At 45.2% G+C, this 25,835-nt stretch overlaps 2 protein-coding genes across 9 annotated transcripts in view; one reads left to right on the top strand and one right to left on the bottom strand.

The window, feature by feature from the left end:
- The window catches only part of LOC138487675 (cryptochrome-1-like), a 137,169-nt gene extending 118,003 nt beyond the window's left edge, over positions 1-19,166 (bottom strand). Inside the window, exon 1 of the mRNA XM_069614201.1 lies at positions 18,975-19,166. The gene's annotated coding sequence lies outside the window, so the exon portion shown is untranslated. The remainder of the gene's footprint in view (positions 1-18,974) is intronic.
- A 4,823-nt stretch (positions 19,167-23,989) lies between these two features.
- Positions 23,990-25,835, top strand: part of TIRAP (TIR domain containing adaptor protein) — a 156,922-nt gene continuing 155,076 nt past the window's right edge. For 7 of the 8 annotated variants that reach the window (XM_069614198.1, XM_069614197.1, XM_069614195.1 and 4 more), the window contains exon 1: positions 23,990-24,171. Coding sequence is in view for 2 of the 8 variants with exons in the window: in XM_069614199.1 (XP_069470300.1) it covers positions 24,151-24,171 (21 nt within the window). In the remaining 6 variants the exon portion in view is untranslated. Of the gene's footprint in view, positions 24,285-25,835 lie in introns of all 8 variants that reach the window. The other variant, XM_069614200.1, reaches the window with a different exon arrangement.

Below are 25,835 nucleotides of genomic sequence, written 5' to 3'. Positions count from 1 at the left end.
TCTACTACCAGAACCCACACCTGAGTTTATGTTTCCTAGGAACCGTCTCGTGGGTATGATCTCCGCCTTTCTTCAAGAGGTCAGAACGGTTACTACGTCTGAAACAGAGACTCCGATACCTCGGAACCAACAACACCAGGTCCGATGGTCATATGGTCTATTGCTGGTGGGTCAGAAATTGTTCATCCCCACCAAGACCCTACAATCTGGGATCCTACGTTGGGGCCACGACCATGTGACTGCAGGTCATAGAGGGATCAAGGGTACCCTAGATCTTATTTCCCGATCCTTTTTCTGGCCCACTCTTGCCCAAGATGTCAAGAGACATTGTAGAGCTTGTTTGACCTGTGCCAAGAACAAAAATCCAACTCATAAACCTTATGGCCTCCTCGAACAATCGGAGACCCCTGTACAACCGTGGTCCCATATTTCTACAGATTTTATTGTAGAACTACCTCCGTCTCAGGGTTGTACCTGTCTGATGGTTACTATAGATTCTTTTACCAAATTGGCTCATTTCTCCCCTCTAACCGGAGTGCCATCTGCCTCGGTCATGGCGGAAGTTTTTCTTAGGGATATTTTCAAGTTACATGGGTTACCTGAGAAGATTACCAGTGATAGAGGAAGTCAGTATACCTCTCGATTTTGGGCGGCACTATGTCAGCGTTTGGGAATCGAACGTGCCCTTTCCTCGGGGTTTCATCCGCAGACAAATGGGCAGACTGAGAGACTTAATGCCTCCCTCGAACAATATCTCAGATGTTATGTTAACAGGGTACAAGATAACTGGGTATCCCTCCTACCTACTGCGGAATTCGCATATAATAACTCCTTGCACTCAGCCACAGGTTTTAGTCCTTTTTTTTGCACTTATGGTATACACCCACGAGGACTGCTTCCCTCTTTCAAATCCTTTTCCAATATACCTACGCTTGAATCCCATTTAGCTGAGATAACCACCGCACACAACCATGCCTGAACTCGTGCCCTGCAACACATCACAGGAGCTGGAGCTCCTAGGACCGGATCCCGACCTGCAGGAGCAGCGGGCATCCTGCAACAAGCCCTCCAGCCCTCTGGCCAAATTCTGGTAAGCGCCGCTCCATAGCGCCGCATCGACCGCATTTTTACTTTTTTTATTTTAATATTCTGCATCCGCCTGAGCAGCAGAAGCGAATAATTGCCCAAACAAAGCCAGGGAAATCCGCTGCCTGCTTACAGCCTTTTGGCTATCCTGTTTGAGAAATCGCCATTGAAGCACATGAGGCACTCCACAGCTTCAAAATGGCCGTCCGTTTCCTGCCATGGTCCTGCATTGCCTATTGAGGCTCGAGCAAGCCTCCTGATTGGCTGCTCCAGCCTACTTGTCCTCCTATTGGGCGCCGGCAGGCGAAGCCGGCCCACTTCACCCAAGGCCCACAGCTACCAAGGCCATCTCCTGTTCCATGCCTGTTGCCTGCCTGCCCTGCCGTCTGCCAGAACCCCTGCCTCTCCCACACCTGTACACCAAGGTAACTTTGTAATACAGTTTACTGCTCTAGTAAGCTATTGTGATGTCCCCTGTACTAACTCATCATCACATGACAGCCTGCCTAGCTGGTCAATCCTAGTTATAGCCTTTGTGTATACCAGCATGTTGTGCCTGTAGGGTCGTTCTCTGACCATTCAAGAACCCTGTTGCGCCTTTAAGATCACTGTCAGACATTCAATAGTGTGTTGTGCATTTAAGGTCGCTTCCTGACCATTTGAATCATGTTGTGCATTTAAGGTCGCTTTCTGACCATTTACATTGTGTTGTGCCTTAAGGTCGCTTTCTGACCATTTGAATCATGTTGTGCATTTAAGGTCGCTTTCTGACCATTTGAATCATGTTGTGCATTTAAGGTCGCTTTCTGACCATTTACATTGTGTTGTGCCTTAAGGTCGCTTTCTGACCATTTGAATCATGTTGTGCTTTTAAGGTCGCTTTCTGACCATTTACATTGTGTTGTGCCTTAAGGTCGCTTTCTGACCATTTGAATCATGTTGTGCCTTAAGGTCGCTTTCTGACCATTTGAATCATGTTGTGCCTTAAGGTCGCTTTCTGACCATTTGAATCATGTTGTGCCTTAAGGTCGCTTTCTGACCATTTGAATCATGTTGTGCATTTAAGGTCGCTTTCTGACCATTTGAATCATGTTGTGCATTTAAGGTCGCTTTCTGACCATTTACATTGTGCTCTGCCTAAGGTCCCTCTCACATACTCCTGCCACTCACCATTATGCCTCCCCTGCCTAGCAACTACCTTGCCAGCCTCATATTCCTCTTAATTACCTTTACACTATCCAACATGCCACCCCAACCCCCCACCACCATGTACACGACCTCAAGCAAGTTAATGCCCACAACAACCGAGATTCCTCTAGCAACTATGATCAATCTCCCGTGCCCCACTGTAGTCAGAAACATAAAACTGAGAGCTAGACTAGCCAAAATACACGAGCCTCTTGCCCGCTCCATGCCTACTAATAAAAGATCTAAATCCACCCTCACTAGCCTTGACAACTACAGACCCAAAGGATCTTTGAGCTATCCCACTAAAGACCTTAACTCGCCCATCATCCAGAAAAACAACAAACCCCCTCAGAAACTATCAGCCCCTACTGCACCTATAGTAAGCCCCCAAATTAAGGGAGCTCTCATTAACGCCAGATCACTAGTAGCCCACGCAACTGAAATCGCAGACCTACTGATCAATGAAGATCTGGACCTCCTCGCCATCACAGAGACTTGGCTCCACCCTGCAGCAGGACCTATGTTGATGCTAGCTATCCCAGAGAATTACACCATCTTGAGACAAGACCGACCTAATTCCAGAGGAGGCGGTGTTGCCATCATTCACAAATGCAGCCTTCCAATAAGATTAGCTACCCCCACCAATGCCCCATCCTGCGAACTACTCTCAGCCAAAATCCCCATCACAAACACTCAAACCCTCAATGTCCATTTGATCTATCGCCCCCCAGGTCCTCTAGGCACCTTCGATGAGGATCTTAACACTATCCTATCCACCAACTTAAAAAACACCACTCAAATGCTCACCCTCGGCGACTTCAACATGGGCTTTAATGACCCCGAAGACCAAGCCGCCATCACCACATTGAACACCCTCACCGAACTAGGATTTACTCAAAGAAGCCTAAAACCAACCCATGACAAAGGCAGAATATTAGATTGGATAGCTGACTATAATTGCCTAGCCAGCGTTACTGACATCTCACCTTTAGCCTGGACTGACCACCACCTGGTTTCATTTGTATTGTCAACTACTAGACCTCCACCCATACTACCGTGTAGGGCACCCCCTACTCTTACCAGAAACAAAAAGAGTATCACAGTGGAGAGACTCATCCCCAACCTACTCCCTACACTGAACTCACTGCATGACAACTTGGACCCTGAAACTTTGGTCGAGGAATATAACAAAATCATGTCTTCCTCCCTGGACTTAATTGCCCCTCTCAAACTCAGGCCAAGCAAGTCCAAAAGCCACCTTAACAATTGGTACACACCTCTCCTTAAAAACTTAAGACAACAAAAAAGACACTGTGAATCTATCTGGAAAAAAAACCCATCAGTAGCCAACAAACTTAAATTCACCAAATTAGCAGCCCTGTACAAAAAAGAAATCTTCCTTGCTAAACGTACCTCCTTTGACTCTCGCATCTCCCAAGCCAGCTCAAATACAAAGGAACTATTCTCGATTCTAAAAGAAGTAGAAACCCCCATAGCACCCATTGACACTTGTATAAAAGACAAGAACTGGTGTACCGACATCCAACTTGCCCTAGCTAACAAAATCGCCACGCTACAAAAGAAAATATCATGTAAAAAAGCCTCCTTGAATAATCCCGTCCTGCCTAAGCTTGAGAAACGGTCCACAACTGAACATTTACAATTCAACTTCACTAAAGTGACCATTCTTGAAGTGGAAAAAATCATCTTGTCATTAAAGCCATCTAATTGCCAAGGAGACTTGTGCCCAGCACAGCTCATAAAAGATGCTGCCCGTGACCTCTCCCCTTTTATCACTAAATTAATCAATGCTTCCTTCTCCACCGGTTCCATCCCAACTAATTTAAAACAATCCTGGGTATTACCCCTACTAAAAAAAAACACCCTCGACCCAGCAATACCAACTAACTATAGGCCTATAACAACGGTACCATTCCTTCTGAAAATTTTGGATAAGGTTGCCTATGTACAAATACAGAAGCACCTGGAGGATCACCACTTGCTAGGAGCCAGACAATCAGGCTTCCGACCCCAACACGGGACCGAAACAGCTCTCATCGACCTTAAAACACAGATTGATCTGCTCAAAGACAATGGTCAAGCAGCTCTACTCCTCCTCCTTGACCTATCCGCTGCATTCGATCTGGTCGACCACGCTGTCCTCTGTACCCACCTCCACTCGGCTGCCCATTTTTCCCCCGAGGCTATTACTTGGATCAGATCCTTCCTTGATGGGAGAACTATGAGGGTCTTCTCGCCGACAGACGCGGCAGACCCTATACCCATCACCTGCGGTGTGCCTCAGGGTTCCTGTGTCTCCCCGACACTGTACAACATATTTACCAAGCCCCTTTTCGATGATCTGGATCATCTCGGTATCACCTACACTAACTATGCAGATGATACCCAGATCCTCCTTCCGCTTTCTGGAGATTATGCAAAGGATTTGGCCTTGGTGAATAGGGTCTACATCATCATCCAGGCATGGATGGCCACTCACGGTCTATGCCTGAATGATGATAAAACGGAACTCATCACACTGGGTACTAAAGCTAGCCTAAAGAACCTGAGCCCGGCATACTCATCATTTATAATTGATGGTAATACCATCAGGGTTGGACATGAAGTCAAAACACTGGGTTTTTACTTGGACTCTAACTTCAATCTTAGCAGGCAAGTGAACTCACTAGCCTCCTCTACGTCTTATACTTGTAAACTGATCCGGACAGCTAAACCTTTTTTATCCGAGGCCAGTTGTCTGACACTGGCCAGAGCCCTTATACTCTCCCGCTTGGACTACTGCAACGCCCTCTATCTTGGCTCATCCAAAGCAGTCACTGGCAAGCTACAAACTCTCCAGAACAACGCACTTAGAGCGGCCCTGGGCATCTCAAGAAGAGACCACATTACAACATATAGCAAACAACAAAACTGGATCCCCATCACAGATAAAATCTCCTTAAAAACTGCCTCACTCACCCATAAGGCCATTAACAATGCAGCCCCTACCTATCTGATCAACAGATTTCACAGACTAACATCCACGAGACGGACGAGGATAGCCTACAGAGACTGCTTATCCGTCCCTTCTTACAAACGTGCAACTATAGGTGGGAATAGCTTCCCAGTGAAAGCAGCCAAGATATGGAACTCCCTACCACCCACTCTTAGAATGGACCTACCCTACCAAAACTTTCGCTCAAAGCTGAAATCTTGGCTGAAGACAGCTATCATCTAGGACCCCTGGCCCACCTTCTGGATACACAACTGCTAACTGTACATATGTTTATATTTCCGTTGATTGTTATTGTTATTATTACTGTGTTCATACCTGTACATATATTACTGTCTGTAACTAAGTCTTGCAAATTCTTGTATCTGCTGCGCCATGTTACCCTTGGGCTTTTCGGCGCATTATAAATAATAAACTAAACTAAACTAAACTAAAGTCTGCTGCAATCCCGCAGTAGGTATAAGGAGCAGTCAGATCGATCTCGCCTTCCTTGTCCCGAGTGGAAGGTAGGAGACAGAGTATGGCTGTCCACCAAATATTTACCACGATGGGTTCATCCGAACAAACTTACTCCCCGATTTCTGGGTCCATTTAAGATCGTCAAGCAGATAAATCCGGTGGCCTTTAGACTACAACTCCCCAGAAATATGCATCGGATTCATCCTGTATTTCACTCTTCCTTACTCCGACCGATGGATTCTGGTACTCCTTGCAAACGAAAGCTAACCTTACCTGCAGCCCAACCACCTTTCCCCGAGGAATACGAAGTTTCAAGTATTCTAGATTCCAGGTATCGACGAGGGCGGCTGGAGTATTTGGTCGCCTGGAAAGGGTTCCCCCATTCTGAGGACTCTTGGGAGCCTGGTTCTTATGTACATGCACCCAGGCTGACTCGGCGGTTTCACCGACTCCACCCGGGTAAGCCGGGGGGTGTGGGCCGTGGAGGGGGGCATACTGTCATGATCCGCCGCGACTGGCGTGCATGGAGCCGATGGCGTTGGAGCGGCCATTAGCGGTTCCGCCACGTCTCCGTGCAACGCACGGTCACGGTCTAGTCTTCCGGCCGGCTGCCGGGAGGTGACCGCTTATTAGCCGCTCCTACCCGGAAGTCTGCGCGTTGCAACCTATTCGCGTCAGGCTTTCGGGTTGAAGCGCTAGTAAGTTTTCTCTCCCTCTGTGTGTTGCTCGGCGCCTTTTCTCGGTGCCGGAATTTCTCCCTTCTGCTTTCCCCTTTCCTTCTGCCCTTGGTTCCGCAGGCTCGCGTCAGGTTTAGCAGGGAGCGCAGCATTTTCCCCCCTCTCCTCCAATTTTCACTCCCTTTCTCACTTCAGTATTTCTTGCGTTCTGATCTCAGGTTCGCCAGCCCTCGTATCTCTGCCTGCCTCTTCCATCCGGCTTTTCAGACAAGGACTCACCTTCTGCCGATCTCATCTCAGTACTTCACCTAGGGGTTTTTTATGCCTACGGCTTTTTCCCCGGTGGTCTGAACCGGAGGAGGGGCCCCCCCCAGATCTTCTATTCAGAAGTCAGGGTGGCTTCCCTTTGGGGCAGATCCTTTCCACAAAAAAAAGGAAAGAGGAAAGAAGAGCTGTGGAAGAAACGGTTCGGGGGAACCCTACATTCGGAACTCACAGGTGAGGAGGAGGGGGATTGGAGTGAATCTGAAGGGGCGAAGGAATCACCGGAAGTTGACAGGCTGGCAGAACTGTTCTTTTATTATTTTATTTACTTCCCCTTTCCCTTCAGGAGACGAGGGAGCAACTGTGAATAATTCAGCTGTATGCGGGTCCTTCGCAAGGGTCTTGTGGAACTAGCAACTCCCGCAGGATTTGGCAACTGGGACCCGACACACAACTGGTATGTGGTTCAGATATGTAGTTCGAGAACCAGCCTAGCAGCCACACTGCCAAGTGCAACTCACTAGTTCAGCAGGCAGTCAGGCATGAATTTGTATATGTGCCAGTGTCAGTATGAAGCTGGCTTTGCCACACCTGGGTAGGCGGGGTACATACAGTGACTTGTTAAGCTAGGCAAGTCCCCTTTTTATTCCTATTAGCAGCCAGCTTGGGGTGAAACAATATGCAGGCGTGTGCATGGCAGACCAGTCACTGACATGTGCCAGACTGTTTTCAGTACCACTAGAGGGGCAGTGGAGACACCCAGCACAGAGAGGACAACAAGCGGACAGTAGCCAGCCTGCAGCACCACCTGAGGGCAAGGCTAGTGAAAAGGTCACTGCCAAGGGGGGGTGGAGGGGAGTGCCTCTGCTGACCTTTAGAAGATATTGCAGAGGTTCTTGATAGGCAAGTTCAGCAGTTCGATCATCATTTTGTTTGCGTTTGTCCAACACTTTACTATGTTATATTACTTGGCATTTATATAGCGCCTTATGTATCATCGGTATGACCTCAAAGCGCTGGTAGGTTGAACGCCCTCGGGAACCATAGTTCAGGTCAGTAGAGAGAGAGTGTCGTATGGTGCGTGGGTGCACTGGATATGTGTCCAGCTGGTGCAGTTGTTGGATGATAGCTGCTTCTTAGCGATAGGTGTGCTGCTGAGGAAATCAGTTGGATGTATTTGTCAGGCTGAGAGAAATCCTGTGTCCGCGAAGCTGCTGAACCCCCGCCAATCCCCCTGAAATGTAATCCTCAGAACCAGATTATACTTGGCTCTGTTAACTACAGCCCAAAGGGAAAGGGGGAAGTGGATAACATAAGAAACACCAGGCTGGCGACGTCTACACTAGGTGATGCTGAACCTGCAGTGAATACATAAACAAACACAAATCCTCAAATTATTTGCTTAACCTTTAGGTTTTGAAAACTCTATATCCTTAACTAAAATGTAAAGAATCATACCTGGTTCTTCTCTTTAAGAATCTTAGAGAAGATTGGAGAAATTGCTGATAATATCTTTCTACCTTTTTATCTTGAAAATAACAGCAACTCCTTTGTGTTAAGCAACCTTAAGAACCTTAACTTTTGCCTTTAATACTGTATAATGTTCCAGTTATGATTGGCTTAAATGAATCCTGTTCTTTCTTTTAAATTGAATTTAAAACCAGCACACGTGAAAATAAAGTACATTATCTCTTGAAGAACGCACGCACTTGACCAAAAATCCGCAGAAACCTTTTCGCGCACACCCGCAAAGATTCACACGCGCTAAAGAACTCACGTGCTGGCGAACACACGTAGCAGTTTTTTGTCCCTCGCAAACACGAGCTAGAACACACTGTTACGCTCACCTGGTTCCCACAGGGGCGTCGATCGGACCCGGACAGCTGCGGTCTCCACCAACGTGATGCGTACTGCCGAGATGACTGTCTGGACTGGCCCGCCTAATCTCGTCTGCTTGATCCGTGGAAGTATTCTACTGCAAGTGGAGAAAGGGATTTAGCCACCCGTGGATTTGAGTTATAGCACCCTCCCACTGTTCTCGTTTTCCCTTCTTGTTACTTCCGATATCCCCTTTTAGGAACCTCACCTTATGTTTTTAAATGATGAGCTCTCCATCCTGCGTGGATTGCAGGGGCGCGTAGATGCCAGTTACTTTACTGGTTTGAAGGCGTGGGAGAGTTCCGGAGAGTATTGACTCTGAGGTTCCTGGCAAGGTTCAGTAAGTATCAAGTTCATAGAGTTCAATATGTCCGATGATTCACTCTTGTCCCCCCTTCCTTCCTTGTCTTGCAGCTAAGATCGTGAGAAGATGGCGCTCAGGTAAGAGTCTGTATTACTCGACGCCGTCCGGTGAATGTTGCAGGTGTTTGACGTGTTGTTTTCTCTCCCTTTGCAAGTGCGGCACATGAAGATGTGGAGAGTTATAGAATAATGCCTCCGGTGGTAATCAGGTAAGTCTATGGTGATTGTTTTATTTGTTGGTTTTCTCGGCTCACCTTGTTGTTTTCTTTTGTCCCTCAGGGGCCGGAGTTCGGCGAAGAAATGATGGAAGCAGCACCGAATCGAAGATGCTGCGAAGACTGGTGAGTATGGCGCGGCGCTGCAGCTGGAAATGCGACGTGTACAGAAATGATGTTCTTTTCAGGTCCGGAGGCGAGATGGATCCGAAATCAGTTGAGGAATTCGAGAGTTCGTTTTCTAATCTTGTCCTTTTCGTTCCTCTTTGTTTTAGGAGCTCCAGATTCGAGGCGGGCGTGGCAGAAGACTGGATGCAGACTGCAGGCACGGTGAGCGTTACGCTGCTGGATGCAGAATAACACGGAGTGTGTGCTGTTGTTCGGGCGTGGTTTAAATAGCCTCCAAAGTAGTCCCAGGTAAGAAGTTCCTAGAACCACGCCTGAGTAAAAAATAGTCCCTGTAATAAAATAGTCCCATCCAGGCCTCACGTTGGCTTGGACTCACTAGCAGCATGGTCTGCATCAGGTAAGTGAAGTATATGAGCCTGGCGCCAGGACTGAACCCAAACAGCCTCTGGATGCCTGCTCCCGGAGCTGATGGGCTTGATCCTGATGCCCGGGGGTAGGTATCATGACACACACGCGCTGAAGAATTCACATGGCAGTCTTTCGTTGCTCACACACACGCGCTATGAACACACGTGCTGAAGATTTCAAATAGCCGTCTCTTGTCGTGCACACGCGCTTAGAAAACATGCGCTAAAAAAATTCACTTAACAGTCTTTCGTTGCTCACACACGTTAAAGGATTATGCGCTGACTTTTTAACAGTATGACATCACAGTTCTACTCTTGAAATTACTTTTACTTTCTCAAAATGTCACTAATAAATCTGAGCAACAGATTTACATATCCAAATAAAGTCACTTAGCTTTAGAATGGTTTTCCACAGAACTTCCGAAACTCTCCTGTAAACCTGGATACATCTCCTAAAAAAACCCCGAATAAGTAGCCGCTCGACTGCAAGGATTTGTAAGTTCAAATCCACTAGGCCCAAGACTTCAGCAGGAGCAGCTACTAACACGTCCTCTCAGCTGGGGTTACAACGATGAAAGGCAGAGAGTGACAGTTTAGAATGTTCATTGTTGTCCTGCAGTCCTCTCTAGCCAATCAAAGCTTCTATTGGGAAGCTCCATCTTGCGTTGGGCCAGAACCAGGAATCTGTATTGAAAAGTCAAGGCCAAACCAACCACAGTAGAAAACTTCCAACCCACACAGAAATAATCTAATCCTCAAATAAAGGGGAATAATTAAAGGAAAATAAAGGAAACCCGACAGTACCCCCCTCCAAATGCCCAGTCCCTCGGCCAATTTTATGTGGATTTTTAGCATGAAACTCAGAAACTAACCTAGGAGCATGTACATCAGAGGAATCTTCCCAGGTACGTTCCTCGGGTCCATATCCCTCCCAGTCAATCAAATATTGCAACTTTCCCCTCACTTTCCTGGAATCCAAGATCTTATTAACTACAAACTCCTCAGATGAATCCTCCATAATCACAGAGGAGGGTGAGTTCTAAAACTGTTTCCTGGACCAACTGGTTTAAAAAGTCTAACATGGAAAGTGAGGTGTACTTTCAACTGCTTGGGTAACTTCAGCTGTACTGCCACTGTATTTATGATTTTCTCGACCTCAAATGGACCTACAAATCGAGGACTAAATTTATTCTTCCCCTTAATTCTTAAATGTCGGGTAGAAAGCCACACTAAGTTTCCTACCTCGTACTTAGGACCAGCTTTCCTTCTCAAATCCGCACACCTTTTATATTTCAATTTGCCTTCTCCCAGTACCCCTTTTGCTTTACCCAAATTATTCTTAATCAGCAACAAACGCACGTCCACTCCAGGATTCCCTGAATCTTCCAAGTCCTCAAAACTCAGAAAACGAGGATGAAACCCACGTCCCAAATAGAAAGGCGACATAGAAGTAGCATCCTTATCACAATTGTTGTAAGAAAACTCAGCCAACCACACCAGATCAACCCATTCCTCCCCAGCTTGTAGATAACATCTTAGAAATTTCTCTAACTCCCGATTGACTCTCTCAACTTGTCCATTAGCCTCTGGATGATACCCTGAAGTTAAACTAACCTCTACCCCAAGTTTTTTACAGAGGGCCCTCCAACCTTTTGAGATAAATTGAGATCCCCTGTCGGAGATAACTTTACAAGGAAGACCATGCAACCTAACCACTCCTTGCAAGAACTTATGAGCCAGGTTTTCCACAGTAACCTCTCCCTCTATCGGCAAGAAATGCGCTGCCTTAGTAAGAAGATCCACCACAACTAAAATAGTTGTACAACCTTTATCCAGGGGAAGATCACAGATGAAATGCATGGAAATCGTGTGCCAAGGTCGAGAAGGAACAGGTGACGGCTCCAATAAACCATGCGGCTTCCCAACTTGACTTTTTGCCTGCGCACAAACTGCACACGTCTTGACGAAGTTCAATGTATCTTGACGAACCTTCTCCCACCAATATTCCTTCGAACTAACTCCAGCGTCTTCCTGAAACCTGGATGTCCAGACAAGATTGATTCATGCCAATTCTTCAAAACCTTTTCTCCTAACTGAACTGTGGGCAAATAAAGCTTGTTATCAAAAAAAAAAGGAAGACTGTCCTTTAAGCTCCTTGCGGGATCCAATTTCACCCACTCCTCCATCTTCTGTAAGGACATAGATTGGCGAACTTCGTTGAACACATCCATACTTTTAAACACTCCAGCTACAGAAAGCGTTCAAGAGCAATAAGAGGTTCTGGCTCTTGAACCTCTTTCACCTCACTTCCAGGAAATTGACGGGATAGGGCATCCGCTTTTCAGTTTAAACTCCCGGGTTTAAAGGTCACAACAAAATCATAGTCTGCAAAAAATAAGGACCAACAAAGTTGTCGTGGAGACAAAGTTTTAGCAGACTTCAAAAACAATTTCTATGATCCGTAAGTACAGTTACTGTGTGCCTAGCCCCTTTAAGAAAATGTCTCCATTCTTCAAAACTGACTTGATGGCTAGCAGCTCACGATCCAAAATTGTATAATTCACTTCTGCTGCAGAAAATGTTCTAGAAAAAAAAAAGCTACTGGGTGTAACTGACCCGTTGTTTCATGTCTCTGTGAAAGCACCGCCCCCATTGCTAGATTAGAAGCGTCCACCTCCACAAAGAAAGGTTTAGAAATATCAGGATGTATCAAAATTGGGACTGCTTGTAAACTTTTTCTTTAATTCTTGAAAAGCTTTTTCTGCTTCAAGGTCCCATTCGAATTTTACTCCTTTTTTTTTAAGCAGTCTTGTTATTGGAGCAACTAGCTGTGAAAATCCTTCTATAAACGTCCTATAGAAATTTGCAAACCCTAAAATACATATCTTTAACCTTTGTTGGGGTAGGCCACTCCTGAACTGCTTGTATCTTCTTTGGATTCATTTCCAAACCTTTTGGCGAAACTATAAAACCCATGAATTCCACAGAATCTGCATAAAATTGGCTTTTTTCCAACATGGCAAACAAATGACAGTTTTTGCAAAACCAGACGAACAGGTCTCTGATGTTGATCCAAATCTGAAGAAAAAAAAAAAATCAAAATATCGTCTATATAAACGACTACAAAAATATCCAAGAATTCTCTAAAAACTTAGTCAATAAAATATTGGAAAGCCGCTGGAGCATTGCATAATCCGAATGGCATTACCTGATATTCATATAGTCCAAACCTGGTCTCAAACGCTGTTTTCTATTCATCTCCTTCTTGCACACGCACTAGATGGTAAGCTCCCCTCAAATCTAATTTAGAAAAAAATAGTGGCTCCCTGAATTTGATTAAGCATTTCTGAGATGAGAGGAAGAGGATACTGGTTCTTAACTGTGACCCTATTAACTGCTCAATAATCTATGCACGTTCTGAGGGTTCCATCTGGTTTTGGTACAAAAAATAAAGATGAGGTTGCAGGAGACTGAGAATGACAAATAAAACCTTTTGCCAAGTTCTCAGTTAGATATTCTTTTAGATAATCATTTTCATTCTCTGTAAGAGCATATACTCTGCTACTAGGCAAAATTGCTCCTGGCTCTAACTCAATTTTACAATCGAAGGGCCTATGAGGTGGTAATTCTCCCGCCACTTTCTCATCAAAAACATCCCAAAAGTCTTGGTAACATTGTGGAAGTTGTCCAACAACTGCTCCCACATCATGACCTCCAACCCCAAACTCAGCCAAAAAAAACAGACAGTGAATTAATCTGTTTAACTTCTTCCTCAAAAGACCTTCCAGAGAAACAATTCTCTTGGCAGAAATCAGACTGCATATCAATTGTCCTGGCACTCCAATCAAAGGATTATGCAGAGTAAGCCAAGGCATTCCCAAAATTATTTTTAACAAAGGAGCATCAATCAACTCAAAAGATATCCTCTCACTGTGACCCCCTGTTAATTCCAAAATCAAAGAACTAGTTCTGTGGGTAATTGGACCCGAAGAAAGAGAAGTTCCATCAACAGCTCTAACTTGCTCAACAACCTCATTCTGAATAATAGGGATTCCCAAAGATTTAGCAAGACCCCAATCCATAAAGTTCCCAGTGGCTCCTGAGTCTACCTTAACTGGACCCTTTCCCTTAAACTCCATCTCCAAAAACAAGGATACATCCACTGTGATATGAGGAACAGCAGTCTGCACGCTGTTGGCAATCTGCTGCACCTTGCCCGTTGAAGTGGAATTTTTTCTCCGTGTGAAAGGACAATTCCCTATGAAATGGCCACTTCTTCCACAATATAAGCACAGATGGTTTTCTCTCTTCTTAGCCCTTTCTTCCTTATTTAAAGGACCCCGGACGGTGAGTCATTCCCTTTTGTCTTCATATCCAATTTAGGTTTGTCCACTTTGACTAGAGACTTAAAGTCACTGACTATGACGCTGCTCCGCTATCCTTTCACTCAAGCGAAAGTCTAATTGAATAACTAAATCTATCAGAGCATGTACAATTCCTGACAATGCATCCTTTAACTCGTCTCCAAGGCCTCGATAAAACAACGAGGCCCGTTTATCCTCGGGCCACCTGCTTTCTAATACAAGGGACTTAAATTGTGTAATGTAAGCAACTAATTCTCTATTACCTTGTTTCAATTCTAAAAGCTCCCATCAACCTCCAAAGATATCTGCCTTCTGTCGAACATTTTTCTGAACGTCTCCAAGAAACTAGAATAATTTCTCAAAACTTCACTCCTTTGAGTCACCAACAACCCCGCCCAAGCAGAGGCCTCCCCGTGAGATAAGACAACATGAAAGTTACCTTGGAGGCATTTGTAGGGAAAAACTCAGGTCTACTCATAAAATGTAACTCACGTTGAGTTAAAAACACCCTAAACCTCTTAGAGTCTCCTTGATAATGTTCAGGTGGTGCCAAGGGAACCGGCATAACTAAACTAACTCCTTCACTAACATGTGAGGGCTGTAATAAATGGGATAACCGGTCACCTCCCTCCCTAACTCGGGAGGAGAACCTGCACCCCCAGACATCTCATACGCTCTCCTTGCTCCCATCTGTTGAATGTGTGTCACTTTTACATTCAAGTCGTCCACCTTTTGACTAAGTGAAGCATTCTCACTACGAGATATTTTCAACTCCTCCCATAACTCCCTGATCAAAGATCCTAAAGCCTCCATTGAGGTCTCGTCGGGGTTCATGACAGTTCAGGTGGACTAAGGTAATTGGCCTTTCATTCTGTCAGGCTGAGAGAAATCCTGTGTCCGCGGAAGCTGCTGAACCCCCGACAATCAGCCTACCAGTTAACGTGCGTATCTTGCCCTTTTACGCATGTAAATATGGCAAATACAGACCATTTAATTTTGTACTGCGTACCGTGTACGCTTTCATTAATTCATTAAATAAACATACTTTCCACCACTAGATGGCAATGTAGCATTTCTTTTGTCAGCAGCATAGGCTTCTTATGCACGATGGTGAATTTCCAACTGAAAGACCAAATCTGTGACAGCTAAGCGAGCAACACAATAAAGCACACGCCCTTTTAAAATGTGTTCATACCCATAACGTATGTGTTGGATAAGTTTTACTCCCTTGCAGAGGAGAAAACTAATTTTTACTCTCTTGAAATTACATTTACGCTCGAATTTGAAAAATCATGCGTAAAATACTCCCACCTCAAAATCTTATCTGGAGCGCTGCCGACAATCCTCCTGAAATGTAATCCTCAGAACCAGATTATACTCGGCTCTGTTAACTACACCCCAAAGGGAAAGGGGAAAGTGAATAAACACCAGGCTGGCGACGTCTAGACTAGCTGATGCTGAACCTGCAGTGAATCCATAAACAAACACAAATCCTCAAATTACTTACTTAACCTTTAGGTTTTGAAAACTCTATATCCTTAACTAAAACGTAAAGAATCATACCTGGTTCTTCTCTTTAAGAATCTTAGAGAAGATTGGAGAAATTGCTAATATCTTTCTACCTTTTAATTTTAAAGTCTTGAAAATAATAGCAACTCCTTTGTATTAAGCAACCTTAAGAACCTTAACTTTTGCCTTTAAAACTGTATAATGTTCCAGTTATGATTGGCTTAAATGAATCCTGTTCTTTCTTTTAAATTGAATTTAAAACCAACACACGTGAAAATAAAGTACATTGTCTCTTGAAGAACGCACAAACTGGACCAAAAATCCGCAGAAACCTTTTCGCGCACACGTGCAAAGATTCACATGCGCTATGAACACACGCGCTGAAGAATTCATGTAACAGTCTTTCATCGCTCGCACATACGCGCTAAAAACACACGTGCTGAAGAATTCACGTAACAGTCTTGCACCCGCGCTAAAAACACACGCGCTGAAGATTTCACGTAGTAGTCTCTCGTCACATGCACGCGCTTAGAAAACACGCGCTAAAAGAATTCACGCAAGTCTTTCGTTGCTCACATGCGTTAAAGGATTACGTGCTGACTATGACATCACAGTTCTACTCTTGAAATTACTTTCACTTTCTCAAAATGTGACTAATAAATCTGAGCAACAGATTTACATATCCAGATAAATTAGCTTTAGAATGGTTTTCCACAGAACTTCCGAAACTCTCCTGTAAACCTGGATACATCTCCTAAAAAAAACCCGAATAAGTAGCCGCTCGACTGCAAGGATTTGTAAGTTCAAATCCACTAGGCCCAAGACTTCAGCAGGAGCAGCTACTAACACGTCCTCTCAGCTGGGGTTACGACGATGAAAGGCAGAGAGTGACAGTTTAGAATGTTCATTGTTGTCCTGCAGTCCTCTCTAGCCAATCAAAGCTTCTATTGGGAAGCTCCATCTTGCCTTGGGCCAGAACCAGGACTCTGTATTGAAAAGTCAAGGCCAAACCAACCACAGTAGAAAACTTCCAACCCACACAGAAATAATCTAATCCTCAAATAAAGGGGAATAATTAAAGTAAAATAAAGGAAACCTGACAGTATTCAGTCAGGTGGGTGGATGCCCAGACTGAGTTCTGGCTGCGTTAGGCCTGAGGAATGCCTAAGCTAGCCGGAATGTGCTCAGCTAGCTGTGTTTTATTGGGGTGATGAGGCGTTTGTGAGGTTGTGGTGTTCATATGTGAACAGCCAGGCCGTATTACCATGGGTATAACTGTGCTCTGGTTGGATGATGGTGTAAAGAAAAGATTAAGTGTAGTGGTATGATATGGTGGTCATCAGTAACTGCAGCATCTGCACCATCCCATCCCATTTAAGTGTGACACATGTTATCCCTCACAACTCATTCCAATTCGGTTGCATGCTATCCTCCACAATTCCATCTAAGTGTGGCACATGCTATCCTTCATAATTCTATCTCAGTGTGGCACATGCTATCTTTCCCAGTTCCATCTAAGTGTGGCACATGCTATCCTTTATAATTCTATCTCAGTGTGGCACATGCTATCTTTCCCAGTTCCAATTAAGTGTGGCACATACTATCCTTCAAATTTGGTTCAAGTGTGGCACATGCTATCCTTCACAGTTCCATCTAACTGTAGCACATGCTATCCTTCACAATTCCATCCAAGTGTGGCACTTGCTATCCTTCACAATTCCAGATAAGTGTGGCACTTGCTATCCTTCACAATTCCAGATAAGTGTGGCACTTGCTATCCTTCACAATTCCAGATAAGTGTGGCACTTGCTATCCTTCACAATTCCAGATAAGTGTGGCACATGCTATCCTTCACAATTCCATCCAAGTGTGGCACATGCTATCCTTCACAATTCCATCCAAGTGTGGCACATGCTATCCTTCACAATTCCATCCAAGTGTGGCGCACGCTATCCTTCACAATTCCAGATAAGTGTAGCGCACGCTATCTTTCAAAGTTCTGTCTAAGTGTGGTACATCAAATTAAGTTGGTGGTAAGATCTCTATGGGTGTGCATGGTGCAAGTCTTTGCCAGTTTACATTATGGGAAGGTAAGGTAGAGTGGCAGGGGCTTTCTGGAGTACAGTAACTGCTCTACACCCCACCCATGCCACACTTACAGTTTTGTTGGTGTCTGTTCGGTGCTGGCTTCACTCGCGGACACCTGCAGACACTTTCTGGAGCCGCCAATGTAGGAGCCGCCCTTTGCCTCTGGGCCTTTAGCCGAAGGGGCTGCTGGGCAGGGGCTGCCCAGCGTAGGTGGGTTTTGAGCGTTCGTCTGGCCAATCGGCGTGCTGGGAGCTGCCTTGGGATAGCCTGCGAAAGACCCAATCAGGGAACGGGGTGGGCTGGGAGGCAGGCAAGGGAAAGCAGAAGGGCAGCGGAGAAAACAGCACGAAAGCCCGGGTGGGGGCTCTCAGATGGCGAGAAGCTGCTGAAAATAAAGGCCCAGGAGCCTTTACAAACAATATTTCCTCACCTCGACTTCCTCACGGCAATGGAGTTGGTCGCCGTGCAGTGTGGTGGATGCATCGAGCACTATAGGAAGCACTTTTATTTTCTTTGGACATATGATCACAATGATCGACTTGCCGCCTATGGCAGTAGAGGAACTCAATAACGCGGATGAGGTGTTTAAAGAAGCAGCGAAAAACTTCAGCTCTCATTCTGGTTGATATTTGTAAATCGCACATTTGCGGTGGGTAGTGCAGAGATCACCCTCAAGGAACTGGGGAGAGTTACAGCTGCAACCACGAATATGTTCGCACTGAGGGGACAAGCATTGTTTGGGTGGTCGGGGAACTTCCTCCCCAATGTGGCACAGGCCTGCTGGAAAAGATGCATTTGTAGGTGAAACTACAGACCCCCGTCATGGGAGTCACCTCGCCCTTTGCATGTTGCATGACAAAGGATCCCAGAAGCTCAATCAAAGTGCCTGTGCTGTACTGACCCCCCGTCCTTTGATCTCACGTATTCCTGTGTAGTTTGCACACACTTTGACTGGGTAGAAGGCTCAGGAGTTAAGCGCTCGCCTCATACACCGGGCAAAAGGTTGTACTTATCACGTTCTATTCCCGTGGCAAGATCGAGTGTTCCCTTCAGTCTTCAGAGCTCGATACATTCAGTACCGGCATAACTCATCCTTGCAGTGCTTAGAGGATGAACAAAATCCAGCATGAAGCGCTATATAAAAATCCCATGGATTATTATTATTATTATTGCCAAGCTTCTAGGCGCTCTTGAGTGTTGGAAAGATTCGTGCTGCTGAGAACTTAACTGTGCCACACACAAATAGCTCACTCACCTCCTGTGTGTTGCGCACTCTCACTCACCTACCCACGTGCATGTGCTGCACAGCCCCAGGCTCCTAGCAGCTCACTCACCTCTATCGCCGTTGCAAAGCCCGGAACTCGTTCACTCTGCGGTGGTGTAGCGCCTTCTAACCCTATCACCAATGTGCCACAATGTATCAGAATCAAAGAGAATGCAGAAAAGTTACAAAACACCTTTCTGTGACCTCACAGATGGGCGTGCGCTATCAGCCAATCAGAGCGGACACTCTAGAGCACAGACTGGACGCTGCCTCTTCTGACTAGCAACATAAACCACGGACAAGAACCATAAGTCACGTGTGATAGAGGAAAGCTCTAGATCAACGAGGCGGCCATGTTGGAACGGAGTAGAAACTGGAAAGGAACACCAAGATACATCATGGTAATTAAGTGCCAATAGTTCTTGGATTATCAGTATCACTTTACGAAATAGACAAACCATAGAAAGTTGAACTTGTATTTAAAAAATGCAAAAGAGCTCTCAAGTTTTCAGCTGCATGAGAATGTTACCCACTCCTGTTTTTGTTTTGAATTCTGAGTTGTGGTTTTTACTACATTTCAAAAGGGAAACAAAAAAAAACGACAAGTGCAGAATCCAATGGGGGAAATAAACAGAACTGGGTGGACTCCTCAGAATACCCACGTGAAAGTTGAGGGGGTCTGGAAAAGTAATATACCATTGAGAAATTAAACAAGGCTGGCTGTAAAATCACTACGGTGGTGATGGGCGCAATATAAATATTGGATAACATAACATAAAAAAGGTAGTCAATAAAAAACGATGATCCTGATCATGCCTGAAATGGGCTTTCTGCAGAGGCGTTGCTAGGGGGGGGGCATGAGGGGGCTGTAGCCCTGGGTCTTTTGGTTGTAGCCCGGATAGAAGCTCAGGTGCTACAACCAAAATGCTAACTAGCCCTGAGTCCCGCCAGTCCCGACATTAGCGCAGTCCCTGATCTTTTCCAGACCTAGCAACACCCCAGGCTTTCTGTCACCTCCTTGCATCACTGTGCATGGAGAGAATTTTCAATGACACTGACTCTGAGATATTTGGGAAACACAGTCTGGAAAATTCTGCAAGGTCATTGGAGGGATGACTTGATCAAGGAACTTCATTGCATGTGATTTATGTTTTTTGTAAACTTTTCTGTCTTGGGTTGATAACGCTATGCATAAAATAGCATTGCCCTCTAAAACAAAGACAATTTTCAGGAGCAAAATGCATCCTTTGAGCTAGTTTGTATAACCACAGTACATTGCTAAGGCGCTCTGAAGTGGAGCTGAACTTCCAAGGATGGGCTAGAGGTGGTGTGGGGGAAGGTGGGGGGGCGCGGTGGGAAGCGGGAGTTTGTGGCCTGTTAGCTGATGTGCATACCACACAACATTGCACCTGCAGTGATCAGCTGTTCCCAGTGCTGGAAGACTAACGGTAGCATTTTATAGAGCCTCAATAGAACTAAAATAAAATCATTCCAGAGCTGTAACCAGAAACATTATTTTGCCATGTGTTTGTGTTATATGTACCAAACCCCTTTCCAACGACATGCACCACATGGCGTACAAATACCTTTCTGTGTTAATATGGCATTTGTATCACTGAAATCAACAAAGGGCACACATATTTTTAAATTTTGGCTACTAGGTGGCACTAGAGTGACATCTATAAGCCGAAACTATTGCATCGGAGGTGCGAGGGAGATAACATGTGCAGGGTTTGAAATTGAGATTCGATGAGCAGGAGCCAAAACCAGCTCCTGGGTGTCGGGCATCACCCTGTGAACAGGAGCTACCAGAGACGCTCCTTTAACATTTTGACCATTTTGTATGAACCATTGTGTTTAAATGTGTATTAGAAGTGTTCTAAATCTTCTTTATTAACATTCTCAAATACTCAAGGTTAATGCCACATTTACATGTTTGGAAGGCACCAGTTGCTCCTAGGAGCCAAAAGTAGCTCCTGATAGCTGATGGCTTCATGCTAACCAGTCTCTACTATGCTAGAAGCAGGAGCTAAAAAGCTCTCAACTCACATCAATTTTGAACCCTGCATGTGAGGAGGAACACACAGTGTGTGGTCATTTGGTTATTTACACACCAATTGACTGACCATGGCCATGCTAATTTACATATCTATGCGCAGAACAACCGCCCACACAATGCCAGGGGCAGAACAGGATGCATTCAGAAAACGGAAGGGCACAGGTTTCAGACAGATTTATTGGTAGGAAGTGCCTTTTGTAACTTTTGGTTGGGAGTCTAGTGCTTTGTGCAATGCTCTGCTGGTCCTCAGCGTGTCTAAAAGCCACCAATGGCCATGTGGGGTGTTACTGTAACCTCAAGTTGTCCCATGCTGGTTGTCACAAATTTAGTGCAGGGCCTAAGCAATATTTAAAACTAAACTCTTGTCACTACTTCCTTCACCTAATTTATTTGTGTGTGCTTTTTGCCACCTTGTGAAGATCTTTGTGATTTCAGAGGCTCTTGTATTATTCCATCCTAGCATGACATGTTCAGTTAGTGCAACAAAAGTTATCAAAACACCAGCTTTTGTGGTTTTTGTATATTTTCACACTATTTGAACTACCAAAGAAAGGTTTGGAAGTGACATATTAATCTGTTTGGTGCGTGTATGTTGTTTCTGCCAGTTTGCGTTCCGTGAAACTCGTACACAGTATTTACCTTTCATCTGAGAAAGTCTGCTTCTAAAGCAGGCTGGCCGAAGCTCACTTTTTAAACAAGCATTGCCAATGCCAACAGTTTTGTGTAGGCATGGGACAGGCCTTTGCCATGCACTTCAATAATGGTACTACCAACCCTGTAGGCTTTGGCAGTGCTTGTTCCTTTTTAACAGGGCTTCGGATCTGAGGACACGCATATTGATTATGGGCCAAGTGGCCGACGGCACACTTGACTAAGACAGTTTCATTACACCAGCAGCACATTTACAGCTGCAGTTAAGCCAATAATCGTCAGAAGAACACCTAGAAATAACACTGGCAGGCCATTCACAGAATAACGTTTGATGTTACTGTTTGGCAGAGCTTTCTGAAAGAGATCCAAGGGAATGCTTTGGGCGGGGAGGGGTAAGGAGTTTGTGGGAAGGGCTTTAGGGAGAAGCATGGCCATGGGCAGTCAGTCAAGTACCACATCTCCCTTCTAGCTTCACTTCCCATGAGAATAGTTTTGGCTTACAAGCAATGCGTTCAGTGCCACCGAATAGCCAAAAATAAAACGACTGAGGAGTGGGTGGTGTTTGGGGGGTGGGGAGGCAGGTGGCAGCAGCCCTGGGAATGCCAACGAAGCATGCTTTTACCACCAGATGAAGCCCAAATACTGATCATTGTCATTGACTGCCTCACCTGTGCTAATTTTGAACACAATGTTGTCCCAGTATATATACATCATTACCCACCACACAGCCATTCCTAGGTCAAGGCAAGACTAGGCACCCGTCTACAGTGCCACCAATTGATGACTGCCAGATTGCCTACTCATGAAAGCACATGTTGAACCAGTGCCAGGCTCTGTTGCCAACAACATTGCATTTTATGTAGGGTGGTAATCATCTTTGCACAGGCCTGGCTAGCACCCGAGTTCATGTCCAAGATTCCTGTTCCATGTGATGTAATCTTAGGCGCATCTCAGTTTATTTTTATACCCAGTGCAGTAACTGTGCTTGATTTTCTGAGTTTTGGAATCGGACAAAAAAACGTCGCCAAGTACCCTGAATCCAGTAAAAACAACCCGTGCCCTTGCTGAGCCACTCATTTTAAGACACTGCACCCCCAGTGATCAGCTGTTATCGGCCTTCAGAGACATTCCAAGCTCATCAGAGCTCTTCTCTGGCTTATTATAATACGTTTTTCTTCTTCAATTTAAGCACATAAAAGTGCAATATAGGTTTGACTGATGAGACACCGCAGCAGTGAATGACAAGGAGTGGCTATTGTGTCCCAATAGCTGTGAAAGGTGGGTGATAAAAAAATGGGAGAGTAGTGCTATAAATATGCCTGCTGTATGAAATGGCTACAAGCAGTTGCTGTTCCTTGCAATATTACTTTCAAGGGCCAGAGGCTTTGTTATGCTTGCATTAATCTGCATGCCGGTCATTGCAGGCTTCCATTTAAGATGCAGAACATAAAGCAAGAATAGTAGTAGTCTTCCTGCTCAACTGTATTGTCAGGTCGATTTATTATCTGATTTATGCACATTGGAAGACATCTTTTTCATTTATTGTTTTTACACGTTTTACAAGCCTTTCGCGTGAATTTACCCCCTAGCACCACTACATCAAACACTGCTAATCCCCCCGCCCCCTCATTGGAATTCCAGACTAATGCTGTCCCATTTCCAGCATTGGAAACAGTAATTTAACCCAGCAAATACAAAAACTGACCAGGTAAAGGGGGGGGGCAGGCGAGGCTCGCACACAATAAAAGTGGGCACAGAGACAGATGAAAGCGAAAGAAAGAGAGAGCGAGGAGGAGGGTGAGTCAGAGACGGGGTTAAAAGAGAACGAGAGGGCGGGGGGTTGTAAGAGAAAAGAGGGAAAGTGAGAGTAAGAGAAAGGAGGGGAAGGTGAGGGAGTGGATGGATCGAGAGTGAGTGTGTGAAAGAGGGGGCGAAGGGAGAGGGGGAAAGAAAGAGAGCGCAAGGTAGAACAGGGAAGTGAAACAAAACAGAGAAAGTGGAAGAAATAAAGGTGGGGTGGAGAAAAATAAAGAGGGGGGACATTAAAATGAAGAGGGGCAGAGTGAGCAAAAGATTCAAGGAGAGAAAGAGCAGCCAGAAAATAAAATGGGGAGAGAAGGGAAGAGAGAGCAAAAGGGGGCGGGGTGAAGAGAGCGAGCGAAGGGGATAGTTAAATAAAGAGCAAGGAGCAGAGAGATGGGGGATGAGGGAAAGAAAAAGAGAGATAAAGGGTGGGGGAGAGAGGAGTAATGAGCAGACAAAGTGGGAGTGCGTGAACTTAAAAAGAGGATGCACGTTAAAGGTTAGACATGTGGGTGGGGCAGGGAGAGGTAGAGCGAGGGAGGAGGAGGAGGAGGAGACAAAAGTGAAGGGAAAGTAGCAGAGGAACAGCAGGAAGGGGAGGAGGAGACAGCGAGGGACTGAGAGACTGAGTTGCAGAAGAGGCGGATGGGCGCAGAGTGAAAGCAACAAGGGGGGACCCCGACCCCTAGACCCCTCTTCATTGGCTAACCCCCCCGCCCCCTCCCCTCTCCGAATGCCCAACCCTTTGAGCTCGGTGAGTACTGAAAAGACCCCACCCGCAGCCCCGGAGGCGCCCACTACCCGTTGGGTCTCGGAGGAGGGGGATATCCAGTGTTGTGAAGGCTGAGCCCTTTGAAGTCAATGGGGGTAAACATTGCTTTGTAACGGCTTCCTTTGATAGTGCGTTGCTGAGTGGGAGTTCCCATTGAAGTCCATGGAGTGGGTCGAGCCTGTACAGTGGGTGGAATGATTCCAAGCCAGGCCCCATCTTGATGTGTACACTCTCTGCTTGTCCCCCGCCTGTTCTTACCATTTGCCTTCAACCCTTTCTTTCTCCCCTCCGCCAGCCTTCCTTTTACTCCATTAAGTGATAACTCTCAGACTCTGGAAAGCTCGCCCTTCCTGCACCCCGAGAAATAAACGTGCATGCTTTTGCTTTAAAAAAAAAGTTTAAAAATTGTTTTTTACAACACGCCGTATATAGCCAAACATCATGTCTGTCATTACATCACACAAAGATCCAACTCGCCCCCATTACAGAACGACAATACTTAGGCCACACAGAAATGATAGCATAAACAAATCGTGGAATGACCCAATGACACAGAGGGACTCTGGTAATTGCAGACATATAACACATATCAAGGACTGTACCTAAGAGACCAGGAACCAGGCTTGTGTGTAGCAATACGATATTTATTAATTTATTATTTAATGAAAAAGGAAAAGCAACCAAGGACACAGCCACCAATGTTGTGGCAACACAAAATGCAATAATCTCAGCAAAACAACCAGGCTAAGATATACTATTACAGTTAATTTGGTTTTTTTAATGACAGAACAGAAAAAGAGCAATTTACCACAAAGTGATAGCACCTACAGTTTAGCACTCCCCCTGCAACTCTCACCCCAAACCTCAATTAAAATTAAACTTTATTTCTTTGAATGGAAGGCAGTGGCAAGGAGTAGGAATATAGGGGGAAAATTGGATTTGGGGTGAAGCCCACCACCACAAGATGGGAAGCCAGCAAAGAAAGGGAAAACCTGTTTTTGGAGCAAAATGGAAGAATGGGGTTTTTACTATTTCTCACAACTACTAGGGGACAGAATAGAAGAACATTTGAATTGCTTACACTTAGGATATAGGCAACGTTTTAGAGAATACTAATCAGCACACCAGGGCAAAATAGAAATGAAGTAGGACAATCAGTTTTTTGGGAGAAAGCAAATGCAAAGGGACAATACATTGGCAAATGGAAGTTTGTTTGCACTGAGGCTTACAATGACAGGCAGCTCTGGGAAGGGGTTTAGCTTACAATAGGAAAATCGGTTTTCAGTGACAAGGACAGAGGCACATAACAGGTAGACTTCTAGGCAAAGGGATTGCTCACACTAATGAAACCAGTTGGGGTTTAAACTGACAGATGCAAATAGGAATTTGTTTGGTAACGCACTCAATACACAGACAAATTCGGTTTTCAGCTCACAAGGGGAATAATACTTTTGGGGCAACACTTTAATGACTATAACAATTAAATAAAAACATGGGAACAAGATTGTTCGTTTCGAATTCCAGCGATCCCAATCCATGAAATTCAATGGGGGAATTAATTGATTTACTTACAAAAATACTAAGGATTTACACAGACAACCGTGGGGTTTTCTGAATGGGGATATGCTAACATATGCAGGAAAACA

This window comes from Ambystoma mexicanum, chromosome 9 (assembly GCF_040938575.1).
Source record: "Ambystoma mexicanum isolate Mex_15411 chromosome 9, UKY_AmexF1_1, whole genome shotgun sequence".
NCBI lineage: Eukaryota > Metazoa > Chordata > Amphibia > Caudata > Ambystomatidae > Ambystoma > Ambystoma mexicanum.
Note: the sequence above shows the minus strand (reverse complement) of the source record. Positions and strands in the feature narration are given on the sequence as shown.